The following is a 21,243-nucleotide window of genomic DNA, read 5'->3' as shown; positions in this document are numbered from 1 at the left end:
TTTTCACCACAGGTATGCTGGTTTAGTGTGGCCACTGAAAAATCCTGTGTATACCCTGAAAACAGCCTAAAATGGGACATATTCCATGTTTAAAAATGGACTTAAGAATCCCAAATGGTCCACTTAGCTAGGACAAGAAGGTTCATCTACATGGTGATGTGGGTTAGTTCAATGAAACCATTTCAATAATTTATGAGGCTCATCTTAATTTCATTCATCTTAAATTCAGGCTCATCCTCAAGACACTGTAGCTTTCTGTTCTCTAGTTTTGAGCTCACAAGGGTATTATAAACTTTAACTCACTCAAATGTACCATGCACATGATTTGAGTCCCTTCCCATTCCTGGTGATTATCTGAATGAAGAGAATGAATGGATTTCTCCAAAAGGAAAGGAGTATCCCAACATGCAGAAACACCTCTCTCCCAACACATCTGCCCACACCACACTCAGCACTCTCAGGACCAGATGCAGAGGCAAAGAAAAACACAGCTTTACCAACACTGTCACTAAAAAACAGGCTTTGGTCCACAAGAGGTGGCACAAACCAGCAGCTTTGACACTGATCCCAGGTTGATCCAGCTCAGTTATGTCAATTTAGCCATTGCTTAGAATTCCCATGATCCAAACAGGTACTGCAATATTGCTGGTCACTTTTGCAGACTAGTGAACAAAGACTAACTAGTCTTGTTTCTTTTTCAACTCTTCTACTGGGAATTTTGCCAATCTTTTTTCACCCCCTCCTCCATTCCCTGATCCCAGGCAGTTAATACTGTGCCTACAACTACAGTCCTCTTTTTTTAGAGGTTCCTCCTCTGCCTGTTTGTGCTTTCCAGCTTTGGATGCTCAGCAAGATTAACAAAACATGCCTGGTGACAAAAGCATAGAGCTGTTAGTGATTTAAGGCTTGAACTAGAGATACCAGCTTCAAGCTTCCCTCGGTGGAACTCAGCTCAACTGCCAGTGCCACTCAGACGCTCAGCATGTGTTTGTTGGGTTTTTTTAATCCTGAGGCACAGCGCCCTCAAATGGCTCCGGAACGAAGGCCGGAGCCCCGAGGGCAGAGCATGAACTGCTTCTCTCTACACTTTAAGGATAAATCTCCATCATCAGGTCTGTTCCGACAGGCACACTTCCCGGGATCATGTGCTGGGAATCACTGCCTAATGCCCCGCTGTCTTTCTAAAGTACTTTCAAGTTATCAACAGTAATTTCAAACTACTCATCCCCTTAAGCAGCTCAGTCTCCACCACTAAGAAACTTTCTGTCCCACACAAGATGAATCTCAGAGGAGAGCCAGGCCCTGCAGAGCCACCTGAAACCACAGCCTCAGGCAGCAAAATCCTGACACTTGTGGTGGGAAAAGCATCCCTGAGTGGGATGTTCCTCTGGCCATGCTGGAGCACTGGCTGTTCTGACCACAGCTCCCAGTGAGCACCCCAACGCTGATGGCAGGAGCCTGGTGGCATGGGCCAGCTGCACAGCTGCCACAGGAACGAGCCAGGATGGCACCAAATCACCCCCGGTGGGACACAGCCACCTGCTCCATGGCTGGCAACAGTGACACAAGGTGTCCCCTCCACCGGGATGCTCCTCTACAGAACCCTCGGGTTCTGCCGCCCACCCACAGCGGAGCCACAGGGGCTGAGGCCCCTCAGGGATGGCTGAAGCTGAGGCTGCTTCACAACGGAGAGCCGGGGTGGGCAGAATGACCCGGTGGTGCTCGGCAGGGCCCGGGAGGAGAAGAAACGGCGATGTGAGGGGACAGCGACGTGAGGGGAAGGCGACGTGAGGGGACAGGAGAGTCACCTCGCTGATGGGAGGTGAAGCGCAGGCATCCCGCCTCAGGCTGACCGTACCAGCCCACGGAAGGGAGCGGGGAGGGATGGCAGTGCCAGCCCTGAGGAGGGGAGCGGAGTGGGATAGCAGTGCCAGTCCTGAGGAGGGGAGCGGGGAGGGATGGCAGTGCCAGCCCTGAGGAGGGGAGCGGGGAGGGATGGCAGTACCAGCCCGGCGCAGGTGCTGAGGGAGGCGAAGGAGTCGCTGCGGTTCAGTGCGTGTCCCGAGTAGAAGCAGAGCCGCTCCCGCGGGGGCCGCCGCGCCTCCCCGCGCCGCCGCTCCACGGCGAAGCCCCGGGCCAGGAAGCGCAGGTCGCGGCGGAGGTGCAGATAGAGCTCGGCGCCGGCGGCGGGCAGGCGGAGCAGCACAGCCTCCTCCTCCTCCTCCTGCTCCGCCGCTGCCCGCCGGCGCCGGGGGCCGCCGCGATCCCCTCCGGGCGGCAGCAGGTGGATCTTCTCCAGCGGCACTCGCTCCGGGATCACCACTTCCAGCTCCGCTCCGCCAGCTGCAGGCGAGAAGGAGAGAGGCTCAGGCGCTCGCACCCCGGTGCCGCGGCCCGACGGGGCGGCCGGGGGCTGCGGCACCCCCCGCTCCCCGGGACAGCCCCGCGCTCGGGTTTCAGCACAGGCAGCTCCGCGCTGGAAACTGTGAACGGGCTGCGCAGACAATGGAGCCAGCGGAGCACCGGGATTTATTTCTCTCTACATACACGTATATTAGAGACAGAAACGTGCAGGGAAGAGAGGAAGAGAGCAAACGCTAAAGCTACTTGTATCATTAAAAAAAAATATATAGCTCAGACACAAGCATCGCATTTCACCAACCCCAATAAAAATCTGCAGGGAGAAGGGGAAAAGCAGAGCGAGCCACAGCCGCAGCCAAAGACAGTCAGCAGCTTTCCACATGGAACGCTACAGCAGCAGCGGGAGGACAGGAAAAGAAAATACAAAAGCCTGGAGCAATTCATCCCGCGGGCTGGGACCGCGGCCACGCAGGGGATGCGGTGCGTGCCCCGCGCTCTGCGCCCGCACTCTGCCGCCCGGGGCCACACTCTGTCAACGCCGCCGGGGAAGAGGAGCCGGAGCGGCAGGGAGCGCTACCTGTGCCGGCGTCCAGTCCGCAGAGCAGCAGGCAGGGCACGACGAGGGGCAGGAGGCAGCCGTCAAACATGGTAGTGCGGCGGCGGGGCCGAGCGCGGAGCACAGCAACGGGAGCGCGGCCCGAGTGCGCCCTGCCCGCCCTCGGCACCGGGGATCGCCGCGGCTCGCGCCCGGCCACGCCCCCCGCCGCGGTTCCGCGCGCCCATTGGCGGCGGCGCCCAGCGGGACACGCCCCCCTCTCCCCCATTGGCTGCGCGCCGGCGGCGCCGCGCGGGGAGGGCGCACGTGGAGGCGGGCGGCCAGCAGGGGGCGCCCTCTCCTGCCCCGGTATGGCCCCTGAGGGAGCGGCGGAGCTCTTGGAGCTGCGGGCTGACCGGAGGCACACCGCTGCTGCTCAGCCCCGCCGTGTTTCCTGCTTTTCCTCATCAGTAATTTGATTTAGACAGTGCTACAGCAGCTGACTTGGAAAAGTCACCCGTTCCTTTCCCAGCGCCATCCGCAGGATGGGTGCCAGGGCTTGGAAGAGCAGGAAAAAAATGAGGTTGGCGACATCACAGAATGGGTCAGGTTGGAAGGCACCACAGAGGGGCATCTGGTCCAACCTCCCTGCTCAAGCGGGGTCATCCCAGACCACAGCATATGGACACTCACAGGTTTTGGGCAATGATCCCACAAAGTCCTGAAGTACTCATCACATGGATGAAAATAAGAAACAAGTGCATAAAGCTTAAGAGATATAAAAATTGATTTTTGCTACCAATTCCCATTTGCACTGAGGTCCTGGAGCCATGGGAGTTCCCACCTGCTTGGGCCACACCCCGGGTGTCCTCAGCTGTGCAGGGATCAGGAGAACTCGGTTTGGACAGAGGCTGTTGAAAGCAGTAGGGTGATTTCCAAGAGCAGAAAGGTTTCCGCTGCATTTGGTAGGCTTTGGATGGGATCCTGTGCTCCTGGCATGGCTGAATCATGGAAAGCAGTCAAGACCCAACCTGTTAGCAGCTTTAAACTGTGGTGGCCCGGCAGAGCAGTGTCCTAGAGTTTAAACTTCTGCAAAAATCTGCAACTTTGTTCCTGAAATTGTAGAAGAATTCAAAGGAAGACCCATAAAAGAGTGTGAATGACTCTGGCAGATCTCCCTGCGGCACTTCCACGAGAATTGTCCAGAGCTGTACTGACAGCGGGAATGGCTCTGAGTTGCAAGCAAGCGGAATTAGGTTTGGATGCTCATCCCAGGGAAGGCAGGCACTGGGAGAGTGCTGAGCAAAGGGCTGTTTGAAGCTAGGAAAGGGACTGGTGAGAGACATGAGCACGTTAACATCATTTTCTTTCTTCCAGGCATTGAACACGCAGCAAGAGCCACGTTTTCTTAGACAGCTGCTCCTGTGCAAGGAGAGAGGCTGTTTGAGAGCCAGGATCTTGGAGCTGCCTCCAGCTCTTCACCCTGCTGGCTGTGCTCTTCCCGAGCATCAAAGGACACCCTGTGGCACACCATGGGCTGGTGTAGCACCTCAGAAAGCCCTGCCCTGCACAGAGCCTCTGCAGCACCTTATGGATGTGAGAGCATGTCCCATCTCCTGGTGTGGCCTCAGGAAAGCCCCTCATCCTTCCAGTGTGGTGGCACTTGGAGGATGTAACTAGTGGTCAGCAGCAAGAGCAAACCTGAGGACCTGCAAGCAGCACCCAGTAGGCAAAATCAGAGTGAAGCCAAGACCCGTGGCTCAAACTCTTTATTAACATGAGATCAGGTGAGATTTAATAGCTCTGTGTTTCCCTCTCTCTTTCAAGGCTCACTCTGCTCTCCAATAAGAATTTACCAAAGCAAAGGGACTGGCCCAGACCCATTCAAGTGAGACAAAATCTCACTCTGGGGCTGCCTTGCTCTGTGTCAATAGTGTAACATAACACAGAAAACAAAACCACGGAGCCTGAATTTCCCTCCTGACCTGTTGTGAACCAACAATTTCAGTGCCTCCCTCCAAGGCCAGGACCCCAGCTGGCACAGAGTGGGGCAGAGCTCCCCCACAGCTCTTCTACCCATGGCAATTCTCCACTCCTGAGAACCACGTGGCAATTTGATTTGTGAGCTGCCAAACCTGGCCTGAGCCCTCAACAGCCACGTTTAAACCCAGACCACCAGCTGACTTCATTTGCTAAGGGACTGGAACTAGTGCCTCGAAAGGGTTTGATGAGAGGGCTTAGATTTGTTTAGCTTTTTAGTAGATCCTTTCTCCCACCTCCCAAAGTCCTCTGCCAAAATAATAATAACAATACAGAGAAAGAATAAATTTATTAGTGTGGGGGAAGAGAGGCACTAATAAAGAGAAGTCTGTAACTTATTGCATGGAAGGACTTGCTCAGTGGCTGGGCTGGCTGGCACAGACTGCACTGGAGTAGGGATAGTCCCTGTGGAGCATCCCAGACTTGCAGAGCTTTTGGACAGGAGCCCAAGAGGCTACAAAATCCCAGGACAGGGGCAACATCCCAGACAAGCCTCGATTTTCACAAGGGCTGGAGCCAGGAGTGAGAGACAAGCGCCACAATGGTACCCACACAGCAAAAGAGCAATCTGTCTTAGGAGCAGCAGTGGTGGTTTTCTTGAATCCAAAGCCCAAAGTTCCAGTGAGACACAGACTCACTTTATTAATTGAACACCACGGGCTTTTCAGAAATGCCTTGAAATTGTTATTGATAAGGATAACGTGTGTGTGGCAGGAGGGGGCTGTGGTCCTGTTGTGATGGTTGCATTGCTCCCCTGCTCCCAGCTCATGTGTGGGGTATTTCTCCTCTCACCATCACAGAGGTGGATTTGGCCCTGCAGTTCCTAGGAAACAAGCCCTCTCCCCTTCTGAAACTGAAAAAAAAAATTTTTTTTCAATTTTAAATGTACGTCGAGGAAGCCAAGTTTCATGGCCATTATTACAGAGTTAATAACCCTTTGGAGACTGCAGACATGTGTTATATCCATCTTCCCGAGCAGTCCCTTGGCTCACTGCCTGGAAAATGCCAGCATGGGAAGGGTTAACTTGGCCACTGCTCAGCTTTCTCCTTTCTCTCCAGCCACCTTTCTCCAAACCCTTCCTGTCCTGGTCCTCTCCCCGACCTCACAGGTGCTGCTCTCCTGCCGGGACACTCCGATACTTTTCCTGCTCTCCCCGCAGCTCCTCCCCTCTCCACAGCCTGTGGGCATCAGGAATTCCCTTCCCTCTGGAGGCTGCGGAGCTTGGCCAGGCTGGTTGGGCATGGACCTGGCAGATGCTGCTGTCACCTGTGCAAATGACCCCCCAAAGAAGCCAGAGGCAGTCTAATGACAAGTAGTGACCAACAAAAGCGTTTTTGTAACTTAAAACCATCAACCAAATAAATGCAAGTAGTTCCAGAGGTTCCAGCAGTGGTTTTCCTACAGACTGGCTTTACATACTGAGCCAGAGGTTCAATTAAAGCTCTTCCCTGGGTAGGAGGTGTTTCAGGCTGTGCTGCTTCATGTTGGACTCATTTCTTACAGGTGGTCTCAAGGATCTTTAAGGTCTTTTTCAAACTAAATTATTCTAAGTGGAGTCACCAGCATCCAGTACTGTTCATGCAGCCCTCAGCAGAGGCACTGAGCAGGTTTTTCTTCCAGCAGCCTGAATTCCCCCAAACCTTCCACAGAAAAACTCTCTCTGGGGATGTCTCTGTCAAGTCTGGCTCGAAATGGACAGTCTGTTCATGAGCTCCTGGGAATAAAAGAGCAGAAAGAGAAGTGACAGTGGCCTTGGAGATATCCAGGGACAGAGCTGAGCCATGAGCACCTGTATCCTCAGGGGAGCATGCAGCCTGCTCCAATTCAGCTAAGACCATGGCTCTGTCTTTCTCCTGGCAGGGAGCTTTATTCACAGGCTGACAGAGAGTCCCTTTTGTCACAGGGAGTTTGCTTTGGCTGAGCTGTGTCTGTCTCACCAACAAGTGAGTGCATCACATGAGATTTTCCATGAAGATCTTCTCTCCAAACACTTCCCCCCTGCCTGTCTCCAGGAGGTTCCCAGCATCACCTGGCTGCAATGGGGAAAATCACCCTGTTTCCATGGAATACAGAGAAAAAATAAGAAAAATATTCCTGTGGCATAGGGTCTTATGAATGGACTCCTGAAATTCCAGGTTGCTGCACATCTGCCTAAAAGAGTGGAGGTCTGGCTACATTGCCCACCCTGGCACCACTGCTGTCTGTGCAAAACTTCCCAGAGTAACTTTGGTGCAGATTTGGAGGATCAGTTTGCAACACTGTCAGGACCAGAAAATAACATTGCACTCAGGCCACAGTGGGTGAGAAAAGTCAGGAATACAAAAGAACATACTCCCAACCGAGCAACACAACTGCAGGGCTCTGGGAGAATCAGCTCCCTCAGGGTGGGCAGCATTTCTTGTAGAGAATTCCGGAATGCAAGTGCACCACCACCTCCAGACAGGCCATGCTGGGATTTTCAGACACAGACAGGGCTAGTCCAGGGTCAGTTTGGGACTGGGAGGCTGTGCACAGCTAGCCATCACTCAGGCCAGAACGGTCAGCCACGCGTCACTCCCCAGGCATGCAGGGACAAATGGACAAAGCAAAAAGCTGCTGTTGTTTGACCCTAACATTCAGCCAGGCTTTTTATGAAGTCCAGTGTTGCCACCTCTGATGATGTTATCAGGAACCTGGGAATAGCTGGCACTTCCTTTTGTTATGATTTATGGTTTGTTTGGGTTTTTCCTCTCTGGACCTTGGCTCCTGCAATCAAGAGATTGATTTCTCATTTAACTCCATGTATGACCCCCTGTCAGGCTAGAGTGTTTTTGCTCAGGAACAAATGAAGAAGTTCCCAAAAATGGAATTGTTTAAAATAATCCTCTCTCCAAAAAAAAAAAATTCTTTTTTTCTTTTTTTTTCCTTTGTGTGCATGTGTGGAGGCAGAAATTCTGAATGCTTGGAGCTGACAACGGCCCTTCATGCAGGTGCCACCTCCCTGGCAGTGACACTTGCAAAATCCCACATATGGTGTTCCCCATCTCCTTTCAATCATCTCCCTTTGTATCCAACACCTGCCTTGGATGAGGATCATCCTCCCAAACTGAATATTTCATACAAGGCTCCTCCTTCTCTGCATATTTGTTGCAGCAGGACACAAGGAGCCAGAGGGGGAGATTTTTAAGCCAAGAGGGTGGTGCATGGCTTGGAAGAGAGACAGAAGGGATGCTAACAGGATGCACAAGGCACTTTATCCATCTGCATGGATGGCTACTGGAGCCTGGACCTGGTAGTCCAATCCAACAGCACAGACCTAAAGTGGCTCCTTTCCACCATGAAAGTACCAATAAGGGAAACTGCCAACTTAAAACACTCTTAATAATGTTTTCCTATTTTTTTAACACCTCTCCCTTGAGCACTCTCTCCTCCCTTCACAGCGTCTTGGCCAATTACACTTGCAAAACAAACAGAAAACTCAATATCCCCAGGAGCAGGGATTGCAGGGTCAGGGGCCCCATCAGGTGCTGCAGTGGGAGCTCCAAGGTTGGTCACACCACAGGAGCAGCTCTCCTGCAGCCAGCAAGGTCCTTTCCCATCCCTGGAGAGGGAGCTCCCAGCCAGGCACTGAGTGGGGGGAGCAGCCAAGGTGGGAAGGGCTGTTCTGCAGGCACAGGCACTGCTGGATAGTGGCACAGTGCTGGGGAAGGGCTGTGTCCCAAAGCCAAGGCCCTCTGGCCCGCCAGCCTGGGTCTGTAAAACACCCCTTATCTCTTGTGGAAGTGAAACAGCCCCAAGCCCGTGTGCTCAGGTGATCATGGCTTTGGACTTTTCCTGTCTAACCCTTCTTTTGCTGCTCCCAAGTTGGTTGTCAAACCGTTTGAACTTTTACAGAAATTCAACAGTCAAAAACCTCCATCTTTTATCCATGAGTAGTGATAGGACCAACACCATTCAGAGTTATGTTCCCCTCAGGACCAATCCTTTACTCAAGTTTATGCCATTTTGGTTGCATAGCTGTGCAGAAGCATTACCATAATGCCACTGGCAGAAGCTGAGCAGAGTTCACAGCACAAAATCTCTGACTGCTTTTAAAAATTCCCAACACCCTTTTGTCAGTCTTCTCTTTTTCTTTCTCCTTCTCCTGGAAGTTTCTCCCCTCTGAGCCAGTCAGTCTTCACACTGCCTCCCCATCATCCCTGTCTGACAAAGCCGATCTGACATGCTTGCCCTACCTCAGATACCCTAGGTACAGCTCTGGTAGCAGGGAGAAAGCAGGACAGTGCTGCACCTCCGGGAAAAGGGCCAGTGATGACACCCAGGCAAATGCCAGCCCTTGGGACAGCAGCACAAGGGTCCTTTGGACTGGAACCAAAGTCTGGGACTGGCACCAAACACTCTCAGTAAAATTTAAGTGCTTTTTTACCAGTGACATACCTTACACTTGTTTCACTATCAGAGACCGACCAAGTGGAAATTACCAGCTGCAAGAATTTTACACCCCAATATTCAACGGAATCTCTGTTTTCTGGGGCGAAAAGATGGATAGCAACGCTCGACGGAGCCGTGTCCCGACGGGAGCCGTGTCCTGCTATTGCCACCTCGTGGGGCCTCGCAGCAATGACCAGGTCACCAACAGGGTGGTGGCACGGGAGGGGTCCGGAGCGTTCCCGTCGCGGCAGGTCCAGCCTGGCAGGGCTGGGCTCTCCAAAGGCAGCTGCAGCCAGAACCAGACTTCACTAAATGCTGTGCATGCCCTGCAGAACACACAGGCTTATAGAACAGTCCTCACCTCAGGCCAAAGGGGACATTGCTACTCTGCTCAAATGCCATCCTTGCAGGATCCGGAGGATTCAAAGCGGGGAAAAAAAGCTGAAAACACACAATTGCTACCTGACCTCGCTGCCCTTGCAGTAGGGAAATGTATGAGACATTCTTTGGTTGCTGAATAATTCCTCCTTTAAAACAGCAAAGGAACTAGGTAGGATTTGCAGGGCCTGATAAGATTTAGCACAACCCGATAAGATTTAGCTCCTGCTTCCCACCGAGTTTTACAAAATCCTAGGACTTCTCCTGCTCTGTCTAGAGCCCATGACACAACCAAGACACTTACCCATAGGTGCACTGGGAAGGCCTTCTAGCAGCTTTCTTCTGCTCTTTGTTGTAGAAAGCAAACACACAAATCTTCCAGGAGCTCTTCTAGGACTCCTGGGATTCCCAGTCAGCCAGGAAAAGCACAAAACCAACGCTGAGGTCCAAGGGGGAGTCAGGCTCACCCAGCAACTGGAGGTGAAGTGTGGGGTCGTTGCCACAGCTGCAGGTCTGCTGGGCTCCACTCGTGGCTGCCCTGGCCCAGCCCCAGCCCAGTCCCTCCCCATCCCCTCACTCACTTACTGGGAACTTTCTAAAGAAGCGTTTCCCAGATCCTCCTGCTTCACTCCTGCCCTGGAACTCATTGGCTGGGCTCAGTCTGAAACTGCCGGTGCTCGGGGAAAAGGAGTTGTCCTGGCTGCAAAGTTCATCTCTGAGTCCAGGCAACGCTGGCTGCTGCTGCTCGGAATGCTGATCCCCGGGATACAGAACTACTGTCTTTTTCCTCCTCCTTCTCCTGGGGCTTGTTTGCTCCTAATTTTGTTACTGCTCCGCTTTGTGATTCTTGGTGATGTCAGTTCTGTGTTTAAGCTGTTGCTGTGTTGTCCCAGCCATTTTGCTCCTGCTTTTCCCTCTGCTCCCTTCTCTCCACTGGCTCAGCTGCTCTCTCCTGCACCCACATGCTGAGGTGGCTGTGACAACCACGGCTCTTCATTTGCCTCTACCTGGTAAATTTGGTCTTGGATTGTGGGCTTTAGCATCAGCAGCCCATGCATTGCTCAGATCCTGAGCAGAGTGCTTGCTGGAAATGAGGTTTCTGCCTTGAAAAGGGGAGGACTGCTTTCCCAGGAATGTCTTTCAAAGGATACATGCCCAGTCTGGGAAAAGGTAAAGGCAGAGCAGTGTTCAGGTGAGTGTCCTGTGAACAGAAAGACTTATTTTCCAGGGAGGATTTTGCCCTGTGCTCTAGGAGGAGGAAACCCTTGTGCTGTGCCCTCCTCCTGATGACTGGATAATGCAGTGCCATGCTATCCTTAGTGTGAGTGGTTCCATGAGGTCTGGGTTTAATTTTCACCAGTATCATGGAAAAAGCTCCTGTGAACTTCAGTGGGAATTTAACCTCCTATTTCCCTGCAACTTCTTTTAGACCAGCTTCTTTTGTGGCAGGAAAAATACAGACTTTTCAGCACCTGAAACAACTGCCTGGGAGCTGTTTCTTCCCACCCAGCTTAGAGCAGAACAATATTCCATGGCTACAAGGCCATGCTTCTTGACTTCAAAGTCACTGTGGAGAGGGTTTATACTTGTTATTCCACTTAATGTTTCTGACTTTGAAATTATTATGGGGTCTCCTCTGAATGCTTTATGGGGTAACAAAACTCAGAAGAATAGGGCTCTCTCCAGCTGAGTAAATAGAAGCTATTTTCATAAATCTTCAGTCTATTGGAACATCAACAACATTATCCTATGTGGGTTGTTATGACTTTGTGTTTGCAGAGTCATGTGTTGAAGCTCAGGCTTGTGCTTTCAGCCTTGTCTGCTGTTAAGGTAGAAACTCCAGGTAGCCCCAGAGAGGATTCTTCAGTGCAATAAGCTCTCAGAGTCCCACTGGAAGCTTTCTGTAGCCAGTCTGTGAGGAGATCACACTACTTTGATCCCCTCCCTTTCCTGGGAGAGAGCCCATCAAACTGACAGGGAACCAGGAACAATTATTTCCAGTGATTTTGAGTGAAATCAGCTCCCAGGTATATTTGTGGCTCACATGCTGCTCTGGACCAAAGGCTCCCAGCTCTGGGGCTGCTGATAGCTCTGGTGCTCTCACACCTGGGCTGTGTCCCTGTGCTCAGCATGGATTGTCATTCCTGGTGATGTGCTGCTCTTCAAACCCACAGCTGGGGGAAGTGCCTGTGGAGATGGTGTTTTTCTTCCAAATTCAGCAACTATTTTTTTTATTCTTCCCAGTTTGCAAGTTGTTTGTAGCCAAAACTCACACAGCCCTGCTTGGTTTGTTTTCCATCTACTTTATTCTTACTCATAAGCTTAAAAAAAGTGAATTCAGCTAATAAAACCAAAGTATTCTGCTACAGTTCATTATTTGGGCAGAAACAACTTGTCTTCTCTTTGTTTGCCCATGGGAAGAGATGGTAAGTCAGAACCTCAGCAATCTTCTCAAGCAGGGAGGCAGAAATGGAAAGAAGAAATGTGGAGCAGCTTTTCAGTTGATACAAATCAGCACAGCTTCTTTGTTTTCCATAGAGCTTTCCTGCTCTTGCCTGCTGAAGATCCACACCTGACCTGTGGCAGGTGCTTGTGCTGAACCACTGATAATCCCACAAGAACCTGCTGGGCAGTAGCACCTCAGTCCTAATGCACAGAAGTTTCTAAGCAGCCCTAATATGCACCATAAAGCCCAGCTGGGCAGAGATACAAACAGGTGTAACATTGCTGGTGTACATAGGAGCACTTGCAAGTATTTTAATCAAAGCCTAAATCTTCAATAATTCCAAGAATGGGTGAAGTCCCCATTAATTTTGCTTCCTCTCCATTTGTTAATTGTTCAGAAAAGTTCATTTGCCGACATGGCTGTTAGGTCCTCTAAAAGTTGTGGGTCCTCCCGCTTTTTCCAGGCAACAGAAAAACCTGGAAGAGTAACGAATTTGTTCCTGAACTAATGAGGCTCTCATTGGAAAGGTTGGAGGGAACTGAAAGCAGAAAGAAAGATACTGTAAGGCAGACAAAACAAGGAAATCCTTACAGTGACACCTGTTTTTAAAAAATATTTATTTGTAGTGTGTATCACAACTGACCAAAGTCAGTGGTGTTAAGAACATTTAAAAAAAAAAAAAAGATAATTATACCAAATAATATGAATTGACAAAATGAGTTCTGTGGAGTAAAGGAGAACTGTAAACCCAATCCAGAGCAGGCTGGTAAATCTAAATACAACACAAGTACAGAGGAAGCAGAGTACACATGGACAGGAATACCTGAACTAAATCCAGAGAAATTAAACAAAACAGAAGAGTTTCCCCTGAGTCTTATGGACTAAGATTTGATTTTCAGTCTATAGCTCTATCAGAAATATTTTGTCATGGTCAAAAGTGACACAGCAACGACAGATGTATGGTGTCAACTCTGAACCAGGACACACTTTGTGAAATGGTAAAAAAAACATGTTAGAGTCTATCTGTGCTCCCACACATGACTACATTTGTTCTGTACCTGTCCTTTGAGACTCTTTTCACAACAAGATTATAAAAATGTTGAATCTTCATTGCATTGCATTGAATAGACTGAAAATCTTGAAGCACCATGACGTGAATTTCTTTAGTAGAAATTGTGCCCTCATGACCTAAGCTTCTTGTTTCGGAGTTTCCATCAGTAAAAAGGGGAAATTAAATGCACATAACATGAATGACTGATCTGATGTTAACAGGGGACACTGTGACAGCCCATTCCCACTTCTTTCTGTGCTGTGGGTATTTATTACCAGCACCTAATGGTTTACATTCAGATTTTTTAGGTGTAATCCCCTTGGTTGGCCATGACAGTAATCCCTGTAAAGGGCCCTTCATGGCCTGCCTGCCTTCTGCCCCCTCCCACTGCAATGTTATTTGGCTGTTTACTGTGCCCAGACTTAATCTTCACCTTCAGGATGTTACTTTCTTCCAGATTCTTCTATACTCACCCAAGATTTGCCTCAAAGTTTTGTACTTGAATGCATTTATCTACCTTTTGTTCTTCCTCTAAGATCCTAGCTTCACATCAACTTAGAACAACAGTTCTTACAATTAGGTTGGATAACTGCAATCCAAAATCTTTCCTAGGCAAGACTCCAACAGAGTTAATTGGCTTCAGTGGGAGACTTGTCCTGAGTAGGAAAGGCAAGTTTTGGCCTCAAGGAGACTATAAATTCCAGTTTAAAAATCAGTAGTTGTTCAGAGGCTTATTCCTGTGACAACATCATTCTTTGTGTTTCCTTTCCTGAATTCCTTTCCTAGTCATAGGAGGAAAGCTTCTGGCACCAAAATCAAATGATAATACCCTGGCCAGCTCCCAAAACTCCGTTACATCTCGAAGAAAGCACCGTTGTCTCTCCAAGGGAGTGTAAAGCCTCCAAGACGCCAGGTTTCCACGTTTTGTTAGGAAAGTGTTTTTCATGCAGGCAATAAATGGGCCCTGATAAGAACTGTGCCCCTGCCAAACTCTCCAGTTGCTTTAGATGGTGCCATCAGTGCTTACACTTCCCATGTCCCCCTCTTGGTATTTAAGGTGTTCTCCTCATCCCTGCAGGAAGGACACTGGTGGCCCAAGGCTGCTGAGGGGATTCTGCCCACTCAGCACAAGTGGCACCACTGAACTACAAGCACCAGGCCAGGGGTCCCATTCCACTACCACACATCCCCCTTCCTTCTCAGAAGCTGTAGGCCATGCTCCTTCCTCAGTGAAATCCCCTTTGTGGTAAAACATGCACATTTGGGTCCAAAATTGTACCAAAATATAAGCAGAAAATTAGACACTAAAAAGATTAAGCCTCTGTAACAAAGCCCTCCTAACAGCTTCTTGGAACTGCATGAAACCCACTTCTTTTTCATATCTGAGATCCCAAACATTTCCCATTCTTTCAATGCTTCAGTCACTGAATTACATCCCACTTGTGAAGGAAATCTTGGGAAAACAAGTCAGTCATATAATACTTCCTGTAGATCACCAATTCCTGCCGGAGCAGCCGGAGGGGAACAGAGCCATTCTGAACCAAAGGCTCTGCACTGAGGCTGTTCTAGGAGTGGTCCCCTGGCCTCCATCAAGCTACTGCATTTAGCTCCCCAGATGATCTCAGCTACTGTAGAATCACATGCAGAGCCTCTCACCTCCCAAACTTATGACACAAATCCTTTATGACCCTGTGAGCTAATGCAGAGGGAAATGGGACTGGCACCACCCTGTTTACAAGGCCTGGGCTCTACGTGGAGAGCCCTGGGACTGAAATTGCTGCTGCAGCCCCACTGGTGTTAGAACAGAAGTGCAAATTTAGGATAGAGGCACTTTGGGTAAGAGGAGCTGTTGCTCACTGGTTACAGCATGTGGCTGAAGTCACATTCATCCAAATTTGGGTCTAACTGATGTGATTCCCCATTTTATAAAACAGCAGAGATGGAACTACAGATGCTGGTATCAAATGAACCCACAGCAGTGACAGTGTGACATCCTGTGCCAGTCCCATGCTCCCCAGTGCCCAGGTACCTGCAGTGAACACTCCAGAACCACAAATCAGAATTTGGTGGCCTTGCTCCAGAGAAGGCAGTATCTGATGCCATGCTGTGAGACAAGGTCACAAGGAGGGAATGGATGAGATTTGTTTTGAACCTTCTGGGCTGAAGATGTGCCAGGAGCAGGGGATGTTTGGCAGGTTTGAAGACAAATAAATGCATAAGAACATGCGAAAAGACCTGATTTCCATTTGCGCTCCTCTCTCCCCTCTGCACCTTCTGTTCTAACACTGGGCCAAAATGACTGAAAGACATTTGAGAAGCTCCACAGAGATCTGGGACTGAGTTTTGCTGTTTTAACAGTGACTTCCTTGACACAATATTTCCACCATTTATCACTTCAGAGAAAGACTATTTCTAAACCAAAGCCAACTCTTCACAGACAAGTAATCTGAATTCCTCCATGTTCACTTCCTCTGGCCTCCAGGAAATGAAATATAACTCAGAAAAATACCCATTTTGATGAGGGTTTAAATTTAAAGCAAAGACTAAAATGCTGGTCACTGTACAGCACCGTGAAATTTTTCCCATGTTGAGTAATTCTGGTTCCTAATGGAGTTCACACTACCTACCTACCACAAAACATCTGTGATTTAAACTGTTTGATGAAATATATCTTATATCAGAATGAAAAACAACACTAGAATCAACGGGACACTAAATTACTTGACTCTCTTGAGCTTTGCCCTCGTGGAGCACTGTCAGTCAGCGAGTCCAAACATCTTTCCACACACTCTGCAACGATTCCGAAAGTGGGTCATTAACACATTTTGTCATGTTATGCAATTTCTCCCTCCCCTCTAAACTGGGCTTTTTTCCAGGTCCAGTAGCCAACAATAAATCAATCACAGTCTCTCACAAGCCTTTTGACTTAAATCCTATCCTGTAGGTTGGGCTAAAACCAGAGCAGAAATCACTGCAGGAGGTGAGGCAGGACAGGGCTAGTGGTGACTGCTGCTTAGGAGGTGTTTGCTTGACCCACTGCTGTTCTTGTTGCCATTCTTTGTGGACTCCTCTTCAGTATCTGTAAGAGAATCTTCCTCTTCTTCATCACTCCGATCATCTTTCAAGTCCTAGGGGGAAGAAAGCACTGTGAACATATTCTACTGCTCCCCAGAAACCCACCCTCCCCCCCAAATGGAGGCTAACATCCAAGGAGAGACCAGTTAACAACACTTTAATCTTACAGAACCAAATGTTCTTTAGACAAAACTGTTTCCATGACCTCAGCCCAGCCACTTGACCTCTTCTTACTCGATTCTGTTTTTACCTGTAAAGTGTTACTATTAATCCCTGGGTGCTGTGGGATTACTTAACAGCTGTGAAGTGCAGGGAAGATGAAAAGAATGTTGCTTAAAAGCTAAATATGACAAATACACTCACCCAAACACAGGAGCTGAGAGGCTGCCTGCTTCTGACAGGTGTAAACTAAACAGAGAGGAGTTGTGCCAGCATCTCCTGGCATCAGCTTTGCACTAAGACACTTGCTGACCCTAAAATGCTCTTTCCTGCTCAGTGGTGTACACAGCACATCAACACTGGCACAGGGGAGGCTGTGTCTGTACAGCTATTGTGCATCTTGGGTTTATCACCCTGCGAAGGGAACTGCCTGCTCCATGAGCAGGGATGGAAGGGGTCAGCGAGGCAGTCTGCCCTTAGGAAAATCCCTCTCCAGCTCCATAGGGACAGCTCCTAGCATTTGGTAATTGTGCTTCATCCCAGACTGTCAAAAATGGAACCAGTGAATGTTTCCACCACACAAAGTCATCATGTCTACCTCATGTTTCTGGGAGAGGTGAGACCACGCTGTGCTGTTTGTGACGGCACATAAAACACACCATTAATCTCCTATTTCTCAACTCCTACCATAACCCAAGGCCCTACAATATCTTCAGAAGTTTGGCTCAAGCAATCAAGGCTTCAGCATTAAACCCAAACACCCCTATTTTCCCTGCAGTGTGAGCAGCACCTGCCTGGAAAACTTTCCACACCAATGGGTGACTTGCTCTGCAGACTCAGGGCAGGAATGTTCTAGTTAGAGATGTTGTACATCCAGAACACACTTCCTTCTTCCTGATTCCTAAACAGTAGGCAGGAAGAGGCACCACTTTTTGTGTCTTTTTTCACTGCAGGGTACTTGGCTTGTGGGAGACCTGGGGCGTCTCCTCATATCAGAGAGAGCACTGCCTCCCAAGCCGTGTGCTCAGACAATCCCCTGCCTGCACAGCCACACTGGGACCACCCCATCACAGATAAATCTGCTCCCATGTCACCCATCTGGACCTCAACTACACAGGCAGAGGGTGCACATTCTCCCTGTGATGTGCCAAGGTCAGAGCTGTGATGCAGGGAGGAGAAACCAGAGTTGTTCCTGCCCCTCCTGTATCTGCTCTCAGAATGAACTAACAATTCCACTTCCTTAGCGTGCTGCTCTGAGGTCTTTCTTAAGCACCAAATTCATACAGAGAAAATAAATAACAGCCTAGTAATAACTCATCCAATTGCAATCTCATATCCCTTTATATATTACACTCCTAGTAAAAGGTATAGGGCTAGAAAGCAAATTAAAGCCTGAGCTTTGGCTCATCACAAACTATAAACTTCCTGGAGATTTTCTTTTGCCTTTTCCCTAACAACTTACAAAGGGTATCAAAACAAACAAATCTTACTGTAAATACTGTAAAATAAACTTGGCATGCCATCAGTTAGAGAAAAGGCAAGACAGCCTTTCCCACACAATTTATGAGGTTCTGGCTCTTTCAGATCACCTCACTCCCTCCTGGTAGTTTTGCCATTTGTATTTGCAGTAAAAGACAAATGCCGAGAGGGTGGGGAGAGGATCGTTGCTTTTCTGCCACCAGAAATGTTTCAGAAAGAAAAGCAAACTAATCCTAAGCAGTGTCTGATGCCAAATCCTCTGCACCCTGAGGCTGCACTGTGAGCAGTGACAGGGAGCAGCACTTTGGGGCTCACTGGGAACAGAGGCAGGGAAGTTTGTGGTATTTCATTTGGAGTCCCTCCTTGTGCTCCACACAAGTTGCTGATGCTCAAGCATGTGCTTAAGAACAGCTGGCAAACTCCTCAGCTTTGAATGATGGGCCAGTATGGGATATTGATTCCTGTTTCCTATGGGAATGAGCTGGCATTTCCAGCATGGAACTGGAAACTCAGATAGAGTTTGCTTCCCAGTTTTAATGCTGTCAAGCTGGATGCTCTGATTAAAGGCACTATATGCAGTAATTAAAAAACATGTTCTGTTTTTTCCAGCCCACTGTAAATCCCTGCATTTGAGAGAACATCTTACAGATTTCAGAGCAGCAGAATTAAATTTCTCTGTATTCTGAAATAATCACTGCAAATTTTCTTAATTCTGGGAGGGAGTGTTACTTCTGAAATCCTGATATCAATCAAGAAAAAATGCTGCTAAATTAAATCTAATTTTTATTATATTTTTAAATGGTAAACTTGCTTCCTGACCAAGTGCCTCTACAAACTCCTGCTTTAGGAGAGTCTGACTACTTTTGTCTGGCTTGTTTAAGTGATAGAACTTGAAATAGCAACAGCTTCATCTGTAACTGGAAATCCAAACAAACCTGTCTTTGCAAACTGTTTAACAGACCATTATAAATATATTAAGACATCCTAAGTGAAATTTGTGCCTCTTAACTTTGACCTTCTAATAATAACAAAAATTGTAACATTTCTAGGATTTTCCCTGTTTTAATACCAAGATGTTTTCTCTGAGCCCCTCACATCATATATTATACTCATGTTTTCCAACTCAAAGGCTGTGCTCTGACTGTCCCTGAGCAGCAGCAGATGAATATACTATCAGGAACACAAGAGCTGGCAAACTGTAAATACCACAGCTGAAGCCATCATTAATACTCAATGCTTTAGTTTAATGGCATCAACTGCATTTATTATACTTCAGCTGGTTTAGGGTAACAGACAAAATGGATGTGTACGTTTTCTGTTCTGGATGACTAACCAATTTAATCTTTCTAAATGGATGAATGGTTTCAAGGTTTATGAGAAGCAACATTAATGCTATAAAGTCTGCAAGAGAGCCATTTGTAGTGAAGCCAAAGCCGCAAACTTTTATAATCTTTTTTCCTTTTGTTTAACCCTTCCACCTGCTGCTCAGTCTGCCTCTTTTAGTTAAATGAACCGTATTTGTTAAGGTAGTTTTGGCTTGTTGCATTTCACTGCTGTTAGAACGTGTATCATTGAGGTCATTAGCAGTACATGAGCAGTAAAGGACCTTCTAAGTGACTTCAGCATGGAAAAAGCCTTTTTGAAGCTAAGAGATGAGCAAAATTCATAGGCCACCTCCCAGCCTCTTGTAAGCAGAAAAATACTGATCAAATGAACAGAGAATTTACTCCAAGTTGTACAAGTTTGTCTCTCAATGAAGCACTCAGAGATCACTTCCCTCTTGACAAGCCCTTGGCACTGCACTCTCTGCTACAGCTGAGGAGAAGCAGCAGCAGAAGGGCACAGCTGTGCTGACAACTGATGGAAGTGTTGGTTTCCTGTCCCCTGGGCTGGTGACACCATGGGAACCTCACTGCTGAAAGGGGCTGGGCAGAAACCACCCTGCCCTCCTTCCCCCCGTTACGGGGAACGTGGCACCTTTGTCCAGTGCATGCTGGGGTCACAATGCAGCCATGGCTCTGCATCTGCCACATGGTAGTTCAAGTGGAAAGTGTAAGAGCAGAGGGAAAGACAGTGCCAAGCAGTACTAAAAAGGCAAAAATATATTGTAGCAACGTGGATTGATCCTACAAACAGAGAGGAAGCCTTAGCAACATGCCTCTGGTTTCTCAGAAGGGGAAGGGCACTTGCTAGCAAGTGCACTGTCAGTTCCCTGTGAGGGTGGGGAGGCACAGGTTACTCAGAAAAGCTGTGGCTGCTCCATCCCTGGAAGTGTCCAAGGCCAGGCTGGACAGGGCTTGGAGCACCCTGGGATGGTGGAAGGTGTCCCTGTTGATGGCAGGGGATGCCATGGGGTAAGGAGATGGGCTTGAAGGTCCCTTCCCACCCAAACCATTCAGTGACTCCATGATTCTTACTGTGTCCCTGTGGGTGGTGGGAGATGTTCCTGGCCTAACTCACCTGGTGGGACCAACAGGGACTCCAGGTTTCTCAGCAGCATAAGATGATTTCAATTTGACCCCTGACTGGACAAGACTAGAACCCATTATTCTTTTGGGTTAAGCTCAGCTTACACCCATGTAATTGCATTTCACCTAGCAAGTACTGATGTATCAAAGCAATTCAGAGCTGATTCCAGGATTTTAATGCTTTCCTGAGCTGGTGAAATTTAGATATTTGGACTTTCAAATACTTATTCTTAACATTCAGTTGGAATTTCCTGACTCTTAAATGTACCCTATATTAAAATCAGAACCTAATACCTTAATTCTACCTTAAGAATAGTTTCATTTAAACATCTACAAACACATTGACTAGATCTTGATGTTTCAATGTAAAGACAGTAAATTCCACAGCACCTGCACATATGGAAACAGCTTGAAGTACAAAGATGAAAGCTATTAGTCAGGTCAGCAACCACTGCCTCAAATAAAAGAGATAATAAACAAGAGAGATAATAAAAAGTCAGTCCAAATAGATAGAAGGGGGTACTTTTCTAACAAATAATACTATAAAGTTGATGAATCTGAGTTCAACATGTTGAATTCAACATCAATAATTCAACTCAGCTGACATATGACTTAATAAATCTTTACTTTCCTATTGAGACTAAGCAATATACATTTGGATTCAAGCAAACTGTTCTGTATTTCCAGCCTGGAAGATTTTATTGGAAAATATATTTCCCTTTTCAGCTCATACACACTAGGCAACATAAATAATGTTTATCTTCCGTGGAAGATGCACAGTTGGACTCTGCTTTCTTCAGTTTTTAAATGAAGATGCAGATTTTCTAAATTAATTGTATT

The 21,243-nt window shown here is 48.1% G+C and overlaps 2 protein-coding genes and 1 long non-coding RNA gene across 4 annotated transcripts in view; all 3 read right to left on the bottom strand.

The window, feature by feature from the left end:
- ADAMTS17 (ADAM metallopeptidase with thrombospondin type 1 motif 17) overlaps positions 1-3,075 on the bottom strand; it is a 156,142-nt gene extending 153,067 nt beyond the window's left edge. For both annotated transcript variants that reach the window (XM_085070355.1, XM_085070356.1), the window contains exons 1-2: positions 2,939-3,075; positions 2,006-2,343 (exon numbers count right to left, since the gene is read on the bottom strand). In XM_085070355.1, the coding sequence (XP_084926481.1) occupies positions 2,006-2,343; positions 2,939-3,008 (408 nt within the window). In that variant the 5' untranslated portion in view covers positions 3,009-3,075. The remainder of the gene's footprint in view (positions 1-2,005; positions 2,344-2,938) is intronic.
- Positions 3,076-5,210: 2,135 nt separating this feature from the next.
- LOC146432586 (uncharacterized) lies at positions 5,211-11,186 on the bottom strand. The gene is made up of 2 exons (XR_014854246.1): positions 10,030-11,186; positions 5,211-6,651 (listed from the first exon to the last, which is right to left on the bottom strand). It is a non-coding gene; the product is annotated as an uncharacterized LOC146432586 (long non-coding RNA).
- A 1,587-nt stretch (positions 11,187-12,773) lies between these two features.
- CERS3 (ceramide synthase 3) overlaps positions 12,774-21,243 on the bottom strand; it is a 41,584-nt gene continuing 33,114 nt past the window's right edge. The window contains exon 13 of the mRNA XM_085070354.1: positions 12,774-16,350. Coding sequence (XP_084926480.1) covers positions 16,219-16,350 — 132 coding nt within the window. The 3' untranslated portion in view covers positions 12,774-16,218. The remainder of the gene's footprint in view (positions 16,351-21,243) is intronic.

This window comes from Lichenostomus cassidix, chromosome 10 (genome assembly GCF_008360975.1).
Source record: "Lichenostomus cassidix isolate B80296 chromosome 10, HeHo_3.0, whole genome shotgun sequence".
NCBI classification, from domain to species: domain Eukaryota; kingdom Metazoa; phylum Chordata; class Aves; order Passeriformes; family Meliphagidae; genus Lichenostomus; species Lichenostomus cassidix.
This window is presented reverse-complemented; position numbering and strand designations above follow the sequence as displayed.